At 43.9% G+C, this 17199-nt stretch overlaps 1 protein-coding gene across 1 annotated transcript in view; it reads left to right on the top strand.

Moving 5' to 3' along the window:
* The window catches only part of trip10a (thyroid hormone receptor interactor 10a), a 31553-nt gene extending 15238 nt beyond the window's left edge, over positions 1 to 16315 (top strand). Inside the window, exons 2-16 of the mRNA XM_080524857.1 lie at positions 1641 to 1756; positions 3218 to 3274; positions 5737 to 5884; positions 6397 to 6459; positions 7049 to 7153; positions 7316 to 7444; positions 7707 to 7853; positions 7986 to 8183; positions 11404 to 11568; positions 11814 to 11837; positions 12640 to 12749; positions 12928 to 13060; positions 15467 to 15555; positions 15662 to 15795; positions 15991 to 16315. Coding sequence (XP_080380983.1) covers positions 1641 to 1756; positions 3218 to 3274; positions 5737 to 5884; positions 6397 to 6459; positions 7049 to 7153; positions 7316 to 7444; positions 7707 to 7853; positions 7986 to 8183; positions 11404 to 11568; positions 11814 to 11837; positions 12640 to 12749; positions 12928 to 13060; positions 15467 to 15555; positions 15662 to 15795; positions 15991 to 16142 — 1770 coding nt within the window. The 3' untranslated portion in view covers positions 16143 to 16315. The remainder of the gene's footprint in view (positions 1 to 1640; positions 1757 to 3217; positions 3275 to 5736; positions 5885 to 6396; positions 6460 to 7048; positions 7154 to 7315; positions 7445 to 7706; positions 7854 to 7985; positions 8184 to 11403; positions 11569 to 11813; positions 11838 to 12639; positions 12750 to 12927; positions 13061 to 15466; positions 15556 to 15661; positions 15796 to 15990) is intronic.
* Positions 16316 to 17199: the final 884 nt, after the last annotated feature.

Here is a 17199-nt window from a genome sequence, read left to right as displayed (position 1 = left end):
GTGACTAAGGGAGTAAACATTGTGAGATTACTTCCTGGGATGACTTCTTTAGAACTTAGGTTACTTGGTGTTTGGTTTTAGTCTGTGGTGTGGTGTTTAGGGGTAGAGGCAGTGAAGTGGTTAGTTCAGTTGAGTCAAAGATGGACTATATTGAAAATAATTAGTTTTCTTGGATCATGTCTGTGTCCTAAAAGGTCTGTGTCCGCAAGAGCATTAAGTGCTAATGCCGAGACAGTATGCAAACGTAAATATTTTCTCGGACACTGTCATACCTGAGCACATGGAAAGTCTAAGTAGCAAAGGCCCTCAAAGGATCCAACCCTGACTGACAACATTTTCCTATTTCACCAATTCTAAATCAAATGTGACAGACAAAGAGCAAACAGAGTGTGAAGTAGAATGCCCCATCTAGTGATTAATCAACTAATCAGCAGTTTCAACTTTACTACAAACAAAGACAAGAGTGAACAATCTCTCTCTCTTTACATTCGATTGAGTCAACCAGTTGATGTGTTCTCTCTGTCTTGTTGGTGCTTTGTTCTCTACAAACAACATACACATCCTCTCAGTGTGTTTGTCAAGTGTAATTTCCGATTAAATTAAACCACATAAAATTGCTTTTGTTCACTGTGGCACTGTTGTGTTCTGTGGAAAAATACAGTCTAGACACACACAGAGAAACCGTCTCATTCACACCGTCTCATACATGCTTGCAGTTGAGTTGTTGATGTGTTACCATGCTCCTAACACCCCCACTTTAAAATTCATTCATTGAATAACATTCCGAATCCATAAATGAAAAACGAGGCCTTTCGTTTTTTATGTTCGCTCTCTTCATGTCTCAAGCGAAGGGATAGGACGGGACAAGAACAACATGGCCCAGCATGTCAGGAATCTCTTCTCAAAGATTGCCCCTCCCCCATGCTGTAAAAGTTATTACAGTAGAGGGCTTGAGTGAGGTGTTCAGAGGGGGAGCGAGAGAGAGTTGGCTGATTCTAGGTATCATCACTCGCTAACTGGCTTGTCTGTGCTTGAAGTAGTGATAAAGCACCAAGCCAAAAAAGGAACTAATATTAGAGAGAGACTACTTGAGCCTTATCAGAATATCCAAGTGTTGGAATTTCTGGATTTCTCTGTAGTAATTTTTGTGTTGTTGACTTACTAGGCCAAGGCCTAAGCCTATAGAAATGAAATGTCCCATACTTTTAGTATTACAGTATATTTGATGCTTCTGATTCCTGCTGAAGCATTACAGTCATAGGAAATGCGAGAGAGGAGCGCTTCCTGTATCCTGTCTTGAGAGCGGTTGTCCTCCTGGCCCTGTCTCCTCTAACTATCCTCTCTAGCAGAGGAACATGATTTAAAGCCATAAGGAAAGCCTCCCACAGATAACATGGCTGGGGTCAAGGGTTGTGTGTGTGTATAGAATTCACGGAATGCACAGCATCTAGAAAGATATGATCAGATTCAGTATCAACAGCCTAAACAAAACCCTAACTCACTCTGATTACTAGCCTAAATCCACAACCTTTTAGACAATGTCAAATTCATCCAACTGAACATCCCCGTCTCGTTTTTTTCTGATGGTGAGCATGTCCATCCACCTCCTACATAATACTTCTCTCTCTGCCTCTCTACAGGACCAATATGACATCATCGACAAGCACACGCAATCCGGGTTGGAGCTGGTAGACAAGTATGTGAAGTTTGTGAAGGAGAGGACTGAGATAGAGCAGAACTATGCCAAGCAACTGAGGTAGGTCTCATTCCTGACATGGTTCTCCACTCACTACATCAAGTGTGTGTGTGTGTGTGTGTGTGTGTGTGTGTGCGCCCTACAAGAGTGCTGTTTATGAAATATATGTTTAGTCTTATGACTAGTTTGGGGCAGAATTGAACTTGTCTCCTGAGTGCTGGCATTGGCCCAGCCTAGACCGTCTCGGAAACACTGCTCTCATTCTCAAGCTTGGACCTGCATCACCCTCTTTATGCCTCACTTTCTCTCCCTCTCCCTCTCTCGGTCTGTCTCTCTCTACTGCTGAGCTACTCTGCTGGAGAGGAGAGGAAGTGGGAGCAGACTGGCACATGATCGACAAGATGTGGTCATAGAGATTGAAGGAAGGAAGAATAGTAGCTATTTTAACATGTAGTTTGGTGTTGACCCCCATATTAAACAAGTTAAAGAAAAAAGTTTAAAAACATTTTCTTTGTGGACACTGTCTCACTTACAGGGAGAAAATAGTATGTGGTCCTTATTGATAATTTAAACTCATGAACCAGTTACATACAATACAGCTTGTTGATGGAGCTTTTTACAGACTCGCCAAATATATTGTAAGCTCATATTAATTGTCACTATTAATGGACTATGGATCGGTCTCTGTCCGTTTGTATGTCACACACTTTGTCTAGGTGATGCTGATTCATCTTGTGAAGGCTATTATTGTTAAACGTCAACTCATTTCAGACTGCACTGTTTGGCCAATTTACTTTTCAATATAAAAAATAATAAATTGAACCAAATAAAAATGAACCAAATAAGCACTACAAGCTCTGGTAACCTTTCAGCCTACAGTACATCAAATAAAAAAGTAAACGGCAAGCTACGGTATAGCCTAAGAAGCGAGACTGACAATGAATCAAATAAGCACTATATGTTCCGCTAACTTTCCAGTTTGGCTACGAAAGCAGCTGTAAAAGTGTAGCCTAAGGCAGTAGCTTTTAGCCTAAAGAATTTGTGAATAATATTTTATGAATAAAGACTGTTATGCAGCATAATTTAATACAGACAATTACAGATCAATATGGAAACCAGTTATGTAACAGGTTTATTGCATTTGTATGGTTTATTGTATTTATTTGTGTTTTGTATTTGTATAGTCCAACAACACCAATATAACACAAATATATCAATATAAATGTCCCTCCTCTGCCTATAAAAAATGTCATTAATGCATCTCCCTATCAAACAGTTCATTATCTGCCATACCGTCCATAAGCGGAATCACATTTTAATGTCCGATAAAAAATAAAAATAAAAATAAAACGTTTTTATTCTCTCTATTAATCAACAAAACATAACTTGGAATAATTGTCACCAATTCACACAAGGAGAGGCACTATATCATTTGTGGGGTACAACATGTTTACTGTACACTTGTTTGTATGAAAGAAAAAAAAACTCACTCGCTTTTTCTCCCTCTTCCAATATTCACAGAAACTTGACAAAGAAATATAATCCTAAACGTGGAAGCAAAGAGGAACAGGAGTGCAGGTGAAATACTGTTTTACTGTTTATATGTGTGTAATGTACAGTATATCTCAAAAGTGAGTACACCCTTTAGATTTTTGAATGAATGAATGAATGAATGGTCTTTATTGTCATTGCTATAGTACAGGTACCAAACAACGAAATTTGGGAGGGGGGGCTCCCCTGGTGCTAGGAAAGAAAGAAAAACAAAAAAAAACAGGAAGGGAAAGGAGCTGGTTTACATAAATAAAGGCTATGTACACTATCCACTATACTATACTGTACAGGTAAGACGACTAGGGTTGTCATATTGCACATAGTGTTATTGCACATTCATTTAAAGTGTCGCAGTTTGCAGGCTTGAAATGTACACATTTGTGCCTCAGCACTACACCTGATTTTTTCAATCCAGCAGCTGCCATCAATCCGTCCAGACTGTCCAGGGCCCAGCACCTAGGTCTTTGCTGTGTTCAGGGCCTGGATGGCCTTATTTTTGCAAATATTCTGTCATATCCTTTCAGGGGATAACACTATCTTAATGAAACTTTGATATAACTTAAAGTAGTCAGTGTTCTGCTTGAATAACAGTATAGATTTATTGTCCATTGAGAATTACTCAGTACACAGCTGTTAATGTCTAAACAGCTGGCAACAAAAGTGAGTACACCCCATAGTGAACATGTCTAAATTGTGCCCAAAGTGTCAATATTTTGTGTGACCACCATTGTTATCTAGCACTGCTTTAACCCTCCTGGGCATGGAATTCACCAGAGCTGCACAGGTTGCTTCTGGAATCTTCTTCCACTCCTCCATGACGACATCACGGAGCCCACGGATGTTGGACACCTTGCACTCCTCCACCTTCCTCTTGAGGATGCCCCACATGTGCTCAATTGGGTTTAGGTCTGGAGACATACTTGGCCAGTTCATCACCTTAACCTTCAGCTTCTTCAGCAAGGCCGTTGTCATCTTGGAGGTGTGTTTAGGGTCATTATCATGTTGGAAAACTGCCCTACGGCCCAGTTTCCGAAGAGAGGGGATCATGCTCTGCTGCAGGATGTCACAGTATATATTGGAATTCATGTGTCCCTCAATGAAATGCAGCTCCCCAGTGCCGGCAGCACTCATGCAGCCCCAGACCATGATGCTGCCACCACCATGCTTGATTGTAGGCAAAACACATTTGTCTTGGTACTCCTCACCAGGGTGCCGCCACACACGCCGGACACCATCTGACCCAAACAGGTTTATTTTGGTCTCATCAGACCACAGGACATGGTTCCAGTAACTCATGTTCTTGGATTCATTGTCTTCAGCAAACTGTTTGCGGGCTTTCTTATGCATCGGTTTCAGAAGAGGTTTCTGTCTGGGGCGACGGCCATACAAACCGATTTGATGCAGTGTGCGGCGTATGGTCTGGGCACTGACAGGCTGACATCCCACTTCTGCAACCTCTGCAGCAATGCTGGAAGCACTCGCACGTCTATTTTTGGAAACCAACCTCTGGATATGACGCTGAGCACGTGGACTCAACTTCTTTGGTCGACCCTGGCGAGGCCTGTTCCGAGTGGAACCTGTCCTGGAAAACCGCTGTATGATCTTAGCCACTGTGCTGCAACTCATTTTCAGGATGTTGGCAATCTTCTTATAGCCAAGGCCATCTTTGTGAAGCGCAATAATCCTTTTTTTCAGCCGCTCAGAGAGTTCCTTGCCATGAGGTGCCATGTTGTCCAGCATTCAGAGAGAATTGTGCCCAAAACACCAAATTGAACAGCCCTGCTTATCATTTACACCTGAATCCTTGTAACACTAACGAGTCACATGACACCAGGGCGGGAAAACAACATCATTGGGCACAATTAGGACATGTTCACTATGGGGTGTACTCACTTTTGTTGCCAGCTGTTTAGACATTAACAGCTGTGTACTGAGTAATTTTCAAAGGACAATAAATCTATACTGTTATTCAAGCAGCACACTGACTACTTTAAGTTATATCAAAGTTTCAGTAGGATAATGTTATCCCCTGAAAGGATATAACAGAATATTTGCAAAAATCGAAAGGGTGTACTCACTTTTGAGATATACTGTATACTATATGAGTACAGTGTATGACTAGGAATGCATGCTATCCTAAAGATTCCACAGATGGAGAAGGAAAAAAAACTTACGGTGATGAATTAACACTATATGACAATTTATTTCAAAAACTTTACAACGCTACATCTGCTTCGCTATACGCGGGAGTAGCCATGGCGATGCTGTCTCTCTGTGGTGATTGACAGCAATGCAAATGGCAATGAAACTACTCCCTGGGAAGCAGGAATAAGGAAGTCAGGAGCTCCTATCATTACCCGGCTAACATTAGCTATTTAGGCAGTTTGTGTAACCGCCTATCAATGCCCCAATGCATTACAGTTTTTTATCTTTGCATCCTTCCCTGCCTTTCCTTCCCGCTCCTTCCCTCCCTCCCTCCCCTCCTGCAGGTTCTCCAACCACCAGTCCTTCCTGGACATCCTGAATGAGATGAATGACTACGCTGGGCAGAGGGAACTGATTGCTGAGAACATGACGATGAACATCTGCCTTGAGCTCACCAAGTACCTGCATGAGCTGAAGCAGGAGCGCAAGACGGTGAGAGAAAGAGAGCACCACACACCGGGAGAAGGATACATGGAAGGGTTCAGGCAGGGTGAAATCAACTCAAGAAGTGACACAATAGTGAGGGGGAGTGAAGAGAATATCTGTGGAGGGAGGGATAGAGGGAGGGAGAGAGAAAGAAAGGGAAGGGAGTTTGAGTGAATGAGAAGGAGGAGCAGAGATGTGTAGGTTCCACTGTTGTGGCAGGAAGGAAGCCTTGCTTGGTGTCTCGTGGGGGGGGGGGGGGGGGTCACACTAGTGTTGTTGTATCATCATACTCTGAGAGGAATGCTTTGGCCCCATCCCACTGGAATGCTGAACACAGCAGCAGTGTATGGAGACTCACAGTAGATCATCATGTTCCAAGTAGACAGACTGGTATTTGTTTATCATCTATTTTGTTTTGTGGTTACGGAGGCCATTGTTTGTATTCTGTACTGCCCGGCCCACTGCCTCTCAATCTCTCTCCTCTTCCTCTCTCTCTCTCTCTCTCTGGGTATCCACAGCATCTGACAGAGGCCAAGAAATCACAGCAGAGTCTGGAGAGTACATATAAGCAGCTTGACAGTGTAAGTCAGGCCCTCTGCCAAATGTGCCCTACTACTCCAAAGGTTCAATCGAACCACTCCTCTTGGTGTATTCTCCTCCTCTTCGGTCAAAAAGGCAATGCTTTGTCTTTGCTCTTCATTGTCTGTAATTGTCAAAGAAGTCAGTTGCATGTCTATATTGTCCCTGTTTTTTCTGTCCAGTGTGTGTGTGTATTGTTGCATCAGTGAAAGGGGGAGAGTTTGTTTAGTGTGAGCGTGAATGGCTGTGAGCGTAGTCTCTTGTCAGGTTGATTTGACTTGTGTACAGTAAAACCAGGTTGGCAGATCCTTTAAACCAGAATATGACCAACAGTCAGTACTCCTGTCTAGAGCTACCCTCTGTATGTTTCTCTACCGCAGACTTGAACCCTTCAGAATTCATGTTTGTTCAAGCCACACATTCAGTAGCCTAATTACTCTACAGAGCATTCTTTTACTTTCCCTGCTATGAACGTGGTGGAGGCCCTAAAGCAGAGGAGTCTTATCATATTTCGTTCAGATGACGCCCCCACACCGCAGAGTATGGATAGAGCTAAAATGAACATGAGGAATCTCTGTTTCTCTCCATTAGAGTAAGAAACGCTTTGAGAGAGAATGGCGGGAAGCAGAGAAGTCGGCACAGTACGCCGAGAAAACGGACCAGGACATCAACGCCACGAAGGCAGACGTTGAGAAGGTAGACCCACGCGAACGTCGCACTATAGAAAAACACACATACACACATACACATACAAACACATATACCCGTTACGTACCCGTCACATGTTTTCTGTTTCCCCAAAAGCACTTATATCTGAGCTACCAGTCTGAACTGTGTGTTTGCTTTGTGTGTGTTCAGGCCAAACAGCAGGCGCACATGCGTACACACATAGCGGAGGAGTGTAAGAACGACTACGCCGCACAGCTGCAGAAGTACAACAAGGAGCAGAGCCAGTTCTACTTTAGCGATATGCCACTTATCTTCAACGTAAGTGAGAGTCTGTCACTCTAGCATTCCTTTTTCCAGAGCACAAAGTAGCAAACAAACCAGAGCACAAACATGTTTTTGCATTCATTCCTGAAATAATTGATTGCAGATGTCTGCCTGACTAGGCTGTGTACCTGTTCTTAGAAGTACTCGTCTTGTTGTGCTTGGCCAACATTAAAAACCCATGTAAACCATCCGTCAGTATTGACTATCTGTCAACTGGGTCAGGTTTTGAGTGATGGCCTGTATGTGTGTTCTACAGAAATTGCAGGACATGGATGAGAGGCGAGTGAGGAAGTTGTCACAGGGTTACGTCCTGTTCGCGGACACAGAGAAGCATGTGATGCCCATCATTGGGAAGTGCCTGGAGGGCATCACTAAAACTGGCACCAATGTCAATGAGAGGAATGTGAGTCTGCCAATACTGCATGGCCATGCCAACAAACACAGGCATATACGTACAGTCGACATGCCAGCCCATGAAGACTGACACCAAAGGGAGAAAGGCTTTTAAATATGGTTATTGTGTGCTCTTGTGCAGGACTCCATGGCACTTATAGAGCAGCACAAGTCTGGCTTTGAGCGGCCTGGTGACCTGGAATTCGAGGACTACAGTCAGGGCATTAACCGTGCCTCCTCAGACAGCAGCTTGGGCACCCTGGGCACCCCCAAAGGACCCCTGGACCTGCTGGGCAAGAACAAGAGCAAGCCCTTCTGGCTGTTCAGCAAGAAGAGTAAGGTATGCTCCTCCTCACAGCCACCATGCTAGCCAATGGCTAGTTTTAGCCTACGGTACTGTGTCTGAGTTTGAACTAGCTGAGTAATCATGTTTACATTGGGAATAGACTTATATACAGTACATTGTACCATTATTATGCCAAAAGCCACAGATTATTCCCTTCTTCTAGATGTATTTGTCTTATCAGATGATCAGTGCTCCAAGGTGCACTTCCATCAACAGACAGTGCCTGTCAGTGCAGCGCTGTGTGGGTTGTTGCTGGGGCAGAGGGACTGAGGCAGAGCCTTGGAAATCCCCCTCCTTTCACTACGGTCCTGAAGATGTGGTCTCTCACACACCTTCTAATTCCCAGAGCTCAATATTGCATGGTCCTCCGCTCTATCTCACTGACACACACACAGACACACACACACACACACACCTTTCTAGAATAGGTCTTTGCATGGCTGTGTCCCTGGCTGTGAGTGAATAAGCCTTGTCCACCCCCTCTCTCTGCAGCGTGTGACCGTGGTTTCCAATAGGTCAACTGGCAGGCAGCATTCTGCTGTGGTTGTGCTTTCATCAGCACAGGGCACAAACACATTGGATTTTCGGCCACGGGCATCCACAAAACACACTGTTGCCATTATACTGCCTATAATATATCATTATGAGTCACATGTCAATGACATCTTTGTAATGCCAACATTACCAGAGATGATCATTGGAGGGAAGTCTGGTTCAATCAAGTCAAATCGTCCACTAATGTTTTAGAAATGGTCAATGTTTTTGCTGGATTCTTTCTAAACCACCATGGATCTTCACCTCATTGGAGATCATAGATCACTCTGGCCTACCTGTTGGGATTAGGAACAGTCTATACAAATAGTTCCCCCTTTTAGCGGGCTTCCTGAGTCAGTCCAAAATGAATGAAAGCAGCCTAGACATGAATAATGAGTGCAAACTAACTAACTAGGTTACACCCTGCCCCTACCCACACTGCTGCAACACTGTCCCCTCTCTCCTCCCCCCCCCACTTCCTCTTCCAGCACTTTCCTCCTGCTGCATGTCCTGTCGGCTTCGCTCTCCAGTCCTGTCCTTTAATACATCCTTGCGTCGTTTGTGTGTGTGTGTTTGTGTGTGTGTGTGTGTTTGTATTGCACTGCTCTGTGTCATTGGTCACCCTCAAGCAGAGACGGCTTTAAACCAGCAGTCCCTTAGTGCTCAGCTCCTCAACACAACCACAGTAGCCTCCTCCATTCCCATTATTATAGTAATGTAGCCTCCATCCCCTTAAAGTTGAGCAGATTTATGGACCACTTGTCTGATAGATCTGACTAGCACCCCCCCCCCCCTCCCATTTTTCAACACTTTTATCATACCATTATAAAGTAGTGACTGTCTGAGTATGAATACTAATAGTCCCCACTAGCATAGAGAACTCCCCTTTCTCTAAGTAGCCTCCTGTAAGTGCTAGGGTACATTTCATCTTTTTTCGCTCTTCAGCCTGTTTAGAATGTCTTATTTTGCTGGACAAACTGAATAGCTAGTTATGATAACCTGCTGTATAACTTTTGAAGACTCCTCATGTTTGTTAGGAATGTAGTGTAGGGCCACTGACATGCTCTGAAAGAATGGACAGGCCCTCCAATGTTCAGGCAACAGAATCATGTATGATTTTAGAAGCAGTGGGCAAAACTAAACCGTTTTAATGTAGCCTACCGATTGGGTTTAACCGATGGAACTAGGGCTGGGCAAACGCTAAAAATTTCTTTTTCGATAATCGCAAGAATTAACGATCAATTATCGATTTTTTTCATAAAAAAAACAAAAAAAAACTAGGGCAGACATAACAAGCATGGAACGTCGCGATGGAACAGGATATGCTGGCTCGACTATTTGCATCAGCGCACGAAATCCTCTACCCTCGACAAAACTGAGCGGCAGAATATCTGTTTCAATTAATTTACAGATGGCCATCGTTATTTTCTCTTCTCGTTGTGCATCACACCTCCCGCGTATAAGATGAGACATGATGGAGGGCTGAGAAGGTAGCGAAGGAGCAATCAGGGTCGGGTGTACGGTTTGCAGGTGGTATTTCATCGGGGTCGTTGTCGTGTTGTATTTATAGGTCACTGCGCAGTGTTTGCAATGAACGAGGTCGCCTTTCAGATCAAAATGCTCCCACACCAAGCTTCGTTTCGCTCGCTTCGCCATTTTCCGAGCTTGCTCTGCTAACCTTTTTTTTACAACTGTGTAATAAACTTGAACTTTTTTATAAGTTTCTTATAAAAGTTTCTTAAACTACTTAAGCCGAGTTTTTAACAGTGCCTCTTTGTTGAGGGGAACCTGGAATTACTGGAGGTTACACTAACGTACGGGAACTTGTTGCATCATGCAGTACTGCGTTGCGAAATTCAATGCGAAGGCAAATGCAAAGTTCATTTCTCACACATAACGTGGACAAACTAATTTCCATTATTATTATTATTATAAAAAAATAAAAAATAAAAAATTATTAATGATTATCGAGAAAAATATTTTGTGATCGACCAAGATCCTTATCGATCAATTATCGATCGTCGATCATTGATGCCCACCCCTAGATGGAACTGCCCATTAGTCAACTCCAATCTGTCACAACCCTGTTCCTCACAGAGGCTCACTCCACCCTTCATCCTGGCTCGTGTTTAACTGCTGGCAGTGTTTCCCATACATAGACGAGACTGTGGCGGGCCACCATAGTGTAATGTGTCCCGCCATAGTCTCATAATGAACGAAAGTATTTTTAGCACAGTTTTCTTTTCTTTTTTTGCAATTTTTGTAATGCATTTGTCAGTGCTGCTCGCACTGCTGCGGAAAGTGTTCGAGCAGGTTCGCGTCAACTTTTTTTTATTTTTATACGTGGTTCACCCGCCACAGTCTCACAACATCCTGTGGGAAACACTGCTGTGGACCTGGTGTTGGGCTGCTGTGGTCCTGGTGTGGGAGCCTGGGTTGTGCTGTGTGTAGGTTCCTGACCTGTGCCTCTGGGCCCATGCTGCTGGGGTTGCTCCAGTGTTGTCTTCCTCGCTGTGTTGGTGTGCTTAAGGTGTTGACAGTGTCTCTCTCTTTCCCTTGTCATCTGTTTTGTTTTTGTCCCCCCCATCCTCCCTCCCCTCCCCCCCATCTCTCCCCTCATGCCACCCCTTCCCTGCATATACCCCCTGGGTGTCTGTGCCTGGTCTTGCCCTTGCCCCAGCTGTCTCCCTCTTTGCTCACACCCTTCTCCACGCCCCCTGCCCCCTCACCCGCTAACGGACCCCCCTCCCCCAAGTTTGGCCGGGACCCCCTGTCGTACTGTTTGAAGGAGATCAATAAGACAGTCAAACCCAGAATCTCCTCCTTCCGGACCCTCAGGAGAACGGTGAGTCACTAAGGTCAGAGTTGAGGGGGTCAGGGTCCTCACCATCTCACAGAGGCCTCATCTAGACCTGTTTATGATTGATGAACCCGTTGTTAATTTTCCAGCAAACACTGAATGCTGAATTCTGCAAATAAAAGTTTGACTAATATTTGCAATGTTGATCCCTGTAACATTGAGTAGAAAGGCAAGATCATTGTGTAGCCAGTCAGATATACACACACTCTGTCTGTTTCTCTTTTCCTCAGAAGTTTTCCCCAGAGACGAGCATGGTAATGAAGCTAATACGGGTGGTGTGGTTGAAGGGTGTCTCCCATATTCTCTTAGACCTTACACACGTTTTCACTGCAGTGCTGTTGACCGTCACAAATCAATGCTCGAGTGTTCATGCTCTAGTTTAGCTGCTAGCACATAACACAGCCAGCACATTCATGATTGGTTGCCGAGAGCTGAAAACATGTCCTCTCGTATTAGAGATGAAGAGGTGGCCACCTGGTGGCGGAGGGATGTTACAGTACTTTAGAGCTCACTTGAGCCATTGATAACAGGTAATGGGCTGGTTTCACAGACTAAAATCACACTTTTAAGCCTTATCTGTGAAACCGGCCCATGAAGTAGCTAGATAATCTAATAAAATAGCAAAATAAAAACTCAAAATATGCAGGTCTTACCGCACCTTCTCTGTTTAACTGTTGCTTCACCTTTTGGTACAAAATCCAGTGGTCAAGTAAATAAGTTAACATATTATATATTAAAGGTGTGTTGTCAATGGGATGGAATAGTGAATTGGTACATGGGTGAAAATGTTGGTGGTGTTGGGTTCAGCTCACTGGCTGGTTAACATGAAGCACATTCTAGTTTCATTAGTAGAGCAGAGATGTTTTTTCGTCCCTTGAGCTGCACCCTAACCACAAACCTACACTTCCTCTAGAGATGTCGGATGTATGCGTTTCTCTTACCACAATCAATGGTGATAGAGGTAGGTGTGTGTGTGTGTGTGTGTGTGTGTGTGTGTGTGTGTGTGTGTGTGTGTTCAGTGTTAAAGTCACACTCCCCCTGTCTGCCTTCTCTCAGCCCACCGTGACCGAGGACTTTGCCCATCTCCCCCCTGAGCAGCGCAGGAAGAGGTTACAACAGAAACTAGATGATATTGGCAAGGAGCTGCAGAAGGAAGTGGATCAGAGGTCAGTGACTCTGCTCTGACAGCCATCTCTGTGACAACCGCTTCGACTGTGTGGGTGGGTGGGTGGGAGGGAGGGAGTGGTCTTTTTTTTTTACCAAGCCGAGGATTCATATATCCCCAGCAACTTATAAATCAATCTCTCGCTTTCTCTTGCGCATGCTCCTCCCCTGTCTCTCCAGTGAGGCCTTGGGGAAGATGAAGGATGTTTATGAGAAGAACCCTCAGATGGGAGACCCAGCCAGTCTGGCCCCACAGATCACCCAGACGGCCCAGAACATGGAAAGGTTGAGGGGAGAGCTCAACAAGTATGAGGTAATAAAGTCCCTCCCTTCTCCTCCAATAGGGTATTGTAAACCCGCACACTAGGGATGGACGGTTTCCAATTATTGAAACCGAAAAACCGTCAAAGACTAAAACCGGGGTTTTCCGGTTAACCGAAAAAATGAATAAAAATAATAATAATAAAAATAAAAAAAAGAGCGCCAATTTCAAATAATTGAGCCCTACTGCTACAATACACTCATGTCGAACACCATTAAAACACCGTAAGCACAGTCGCAACACATTTAGGCTACTTAGTTTCACAAATATAAGTGGAAAGGCAGACTTTTGTAAGCTACACCATACATGAAAACACATGAACACTTAACACACCAGCTCCGCTGATCCAGGGTGCACGCCTGCACGGAAGATCATCTCTTGGAACAGCGTCTTCATTGAATGAACTGCTTTCTCAATATCTTGGTTCTTAGACAAAGTTTCAGCTGCTGCTCAATGTATTTAAATATTTGAATACTGCTCAATAATCACTGAAATATTAGACTTAGAATTATGCAGTGAACATACTTAAAGCTTTTCATAAAAACCACATGCCGCGAGACTGACTCGTCCTGAACTGTCGTAAGTCAATCAACAAAGAATGCCCCATCAAAATAAAAGTGCCCATGGTAGAGCTGTCAAAATAGAGCTTTCAAAATAAATGTACTAATACAGATAGAGATAAATACAGAACTACCTTTGCGTCACTAACAGGGCTTTCACACCGGCAAAGAACCGTGCCGGTTCGCGTTCGCGAGCCAAGTCTGGAACCGGCCGGCGCGTTCAGACCGAAGCTCAATTGGTTCGGAACCTGAAAAGTTGGTTCGCAGCGGGCACCAAAAAATAGTGGTTCTCAAGCGCGAACCAAAACGTAGAACAGTCACGTCGTCAGTGGGTGTGTCATATTCTAGGCTGCAGAGACCAGCAAGGAGGAAGTAGACAAAATGTAATCTAATCTAAATCTAATCATTAGTGATCAAAAACAATATCAAAAGTCTCATTATTCTCTTTATCTTCCTCACATGCTCAGCAAACACACACACACGCACACGCGCGCGGACATGCGCGAACGCGAATTTCGTAAGCCATTTCTATTCCAGTAACGGAGCAGCTGATTAGTAAAAGAACGCATATAGAAAGTGTCTTTTGTTTTGTTTCACAGAAAATTTTGTTTATTTCAGATACTGTATTGGAAGATATTATCCTCTTTTCCAGTGAAGTAGCTGCCATCTAGTTGTGACATTTTTGTTTATCCCGCCCCTTCATCACCCAGCGTTGATGACGCGGATGGTTCAGGTTACCGTACACCGGTATGAACGCGGGCTCGTTCGCCAGACAGCACCAAGGTTCAGAGGTTTCCGAACGCGAACGCGAACCGGCACGGTTCTTTGCCGGTGTGAAAGCCCTATAAGTGACCGCGTATCTTCTGAGACATGCGTTCTGTCATCACTTTCAGTAGCGCCTTCACACACAGTGGCGCTGTGCACAAACACTATTGATCCGTATAGCTCTTGTTTTATTATATTGTGGTTTAGTAAATACTGCACTTGGAGTTACATTCAATGCATGATTTGTGCTATAGAACATAAATAAAGTTTGATTGATTGATATCAAATCAAATCACATTTTATTTCTATAGCGCATTTCTCACAAAAGTGACCCAATGCGCTTTACAGAGAGCAGCGAAAATGATCTTATTAAATGTAAGCGAGTAATTGTAAAAAAACCTTTCCTATCTACCAATAACTGAAGGCAACTATCTTTCCCATAGAGTGATTCGTTACCCTTAAATATAATCCCAATTAGATATTAATCCTCAATTATTCTTCACAACTGACCAAACCTCTCACTCATTGCGCGGCAGATTCAGACTGTATCATTGTTATTTTCACACACGACAAACATGTGACATGTTCCAGTTTTATTCTTTGAACAACATAGAATATACAATAGAATAGAAAACGTTCGTGCTCGTTCACACTAGCCATTGTTTTTTTTCTCCTCACTCTCTGCTCTGAAGAGAAGCTGTCACGTGACCCGTCTTTTTAGACATGTCATTTATTTGATTTTTGTGTTTGTGTTTACAAAATCACTTTTATAGCATCTTCAACCACACACTCTTGTACACACTCTAGGCATGTATTATATATCAATCTATGATATTTTGATAAAATGTAAAAAAAAATGTTTTGATAAAAAACCGTTTCTATTTTTATAAACCCCGGTTTTCGGTATAACCGAAAAACCGTCCATCCCTACCGCACACTTCCACGTAAACCCATCCACAGACAGGGATTCACATGTTGTGTACTGTTGAGTTTGCCACTCACTCACTCACTCACTCACTCACTCACTCTCTTACTCTCTATACTTCCTGACCCTGTTTGTGTTATCTTGTAGTTGTGGCTGACAGAGGCAGGAGGTCGAGGGGACGCACTGCGTTATTCGTCCCACTCCTTCAACAACAATGGCGCTCATGAGGCATACAGGTTAGATGCAGCTCATGGAGTTAAATGAATCTCAACGCATTTCACTATCAAGTACACAGTGAAATCATGTATGTAGCTAACACCAGTTGGTTGTCTTACTCTCTAGCCCTGATGGAGCCCACTCTGATGAGGGGACCACAGACCCCTCCCAGGCGATCTACGCTGAGTTTGATGATGACTTTGAAGAGGAGGACCTTTCGGCTCCCATTGGACAATGTACAGCCATGTACAATTTTCCAGGTAGGTCTGGATAGGTCACAATGGCTGCATAGTCTGATCAGTGAATATGTCTTGATCTTGTCTATGACCACACACACACACACACACACACACACACACACCCACACACACACACACACACACACACACACACACACACACACACACACACACACCACTTCTATTCAGTCTCTATATTCTCCTCTTCCCCCCTAGGTGCCAGTGAGGGGACTATCTCCATGCAGGAGGGAGAGGTGTTGTCTGTGGTGGAGGAAGACAAAGGTGACGGTTGGACTCGGGTACGCAGGACCAATGGAGACGAAGGCTACATCCCCACTTCTTATGCCAGCATCACACTCAGCAAGTGACAGATACCCCCCCCCGCCCCTTAAGGCTTGTGGAAATGACTAAAAACATTTCATAAAAACTGTTGCTCTCCCATGGGACCAATCAGAAAGAAGTACCAACACTGGGAGGGACCACCTTTGTGTCCATTCGAAAACTAAGGTCAAGCTGGTTGTGTTGATTTCTTTACAGAGACGTGCCCGTGTTATCCGTCACCTGAGAAGACAAAAAGTCTTCTCAGGTGACAACAGCAGAGACGTCAGTGGTGCTTTTCTTACTCCTGGCTTCATTAGTCTTCTAGTTACCCAAAGCACACATTTTCATATTAGTTCTTGCGATATTATCACACAGTGCATTTGTGGTTGTGGTTATGAATATCTTAGCAGGACTGAGAATGGAGAGGAATCATCAGCTTTTCAGTGTGAGAGGAGGAGAGGGAGGAGAGGAATCATCAGCTCTTCAGTGTGAGAGGAGGAGAGAGAGGAGAGGAATCATCAGCTTTTCAGTGTGAGAGGAGGAGAGAGAGGAGAAATTGCTGCCATCAGTGTAGCACAGGGAAGTGTGACACCAATAAAAACTAAGAGGATTTTTTATTTAACCATACCTGCTCTTTATCACTCTCACGCACATAGAATGTGAACAGATTACATTCTCACTCTTCCTCGTGTTTTCATGCAGGTTTTTTTTAAACTTAGTTTAGAACATTAGGGGCCGGTTTCACAGACAAGGCTTAAGCCTAATCCTAGACTAAAAAACATCTTCAATGGAGATTTTACATTGAAAGTGTGATTTAGTCCAGGACTAGGCTTAAGCCTTGTCTCTGAAACCGGCCCTAGGTCAGATAAAGAAAGTCTCAATTTACATGTCTTAGGGCACTGAACAACAGTAGAGCCTCACTTGTACAGTTACTCAGTTATGCCCATGTTTGGAGCGAATACCATGCGTGTGAGTGTATTTGTGGGAGTTCATTACATTGTGATCTGAGTTATTAGTATATCTGTGAGGCCAAAGACTGACAGTAGAGACACCTTAGAGGGACACATGCACACACTGATAGCAATGCAGAAATGTTCAGACAAT

This window comes from Nansenia antarctica, assembly GCF_963989245.1.
Source record: "Nansenia antarctica genome assembly, chromosome: 2".
NCBI classification, from domain to species: Eukaryota; Metazoa; Chordata; class Actinopteri; order Argentiniformes; family Microstomatidae; genus Nansenia; species Nansenia antarctica.
Note: the sequence above shows the minus strand (reverse complement) of the source record. Positions and strands in the feature narration are given on the sequence as shown.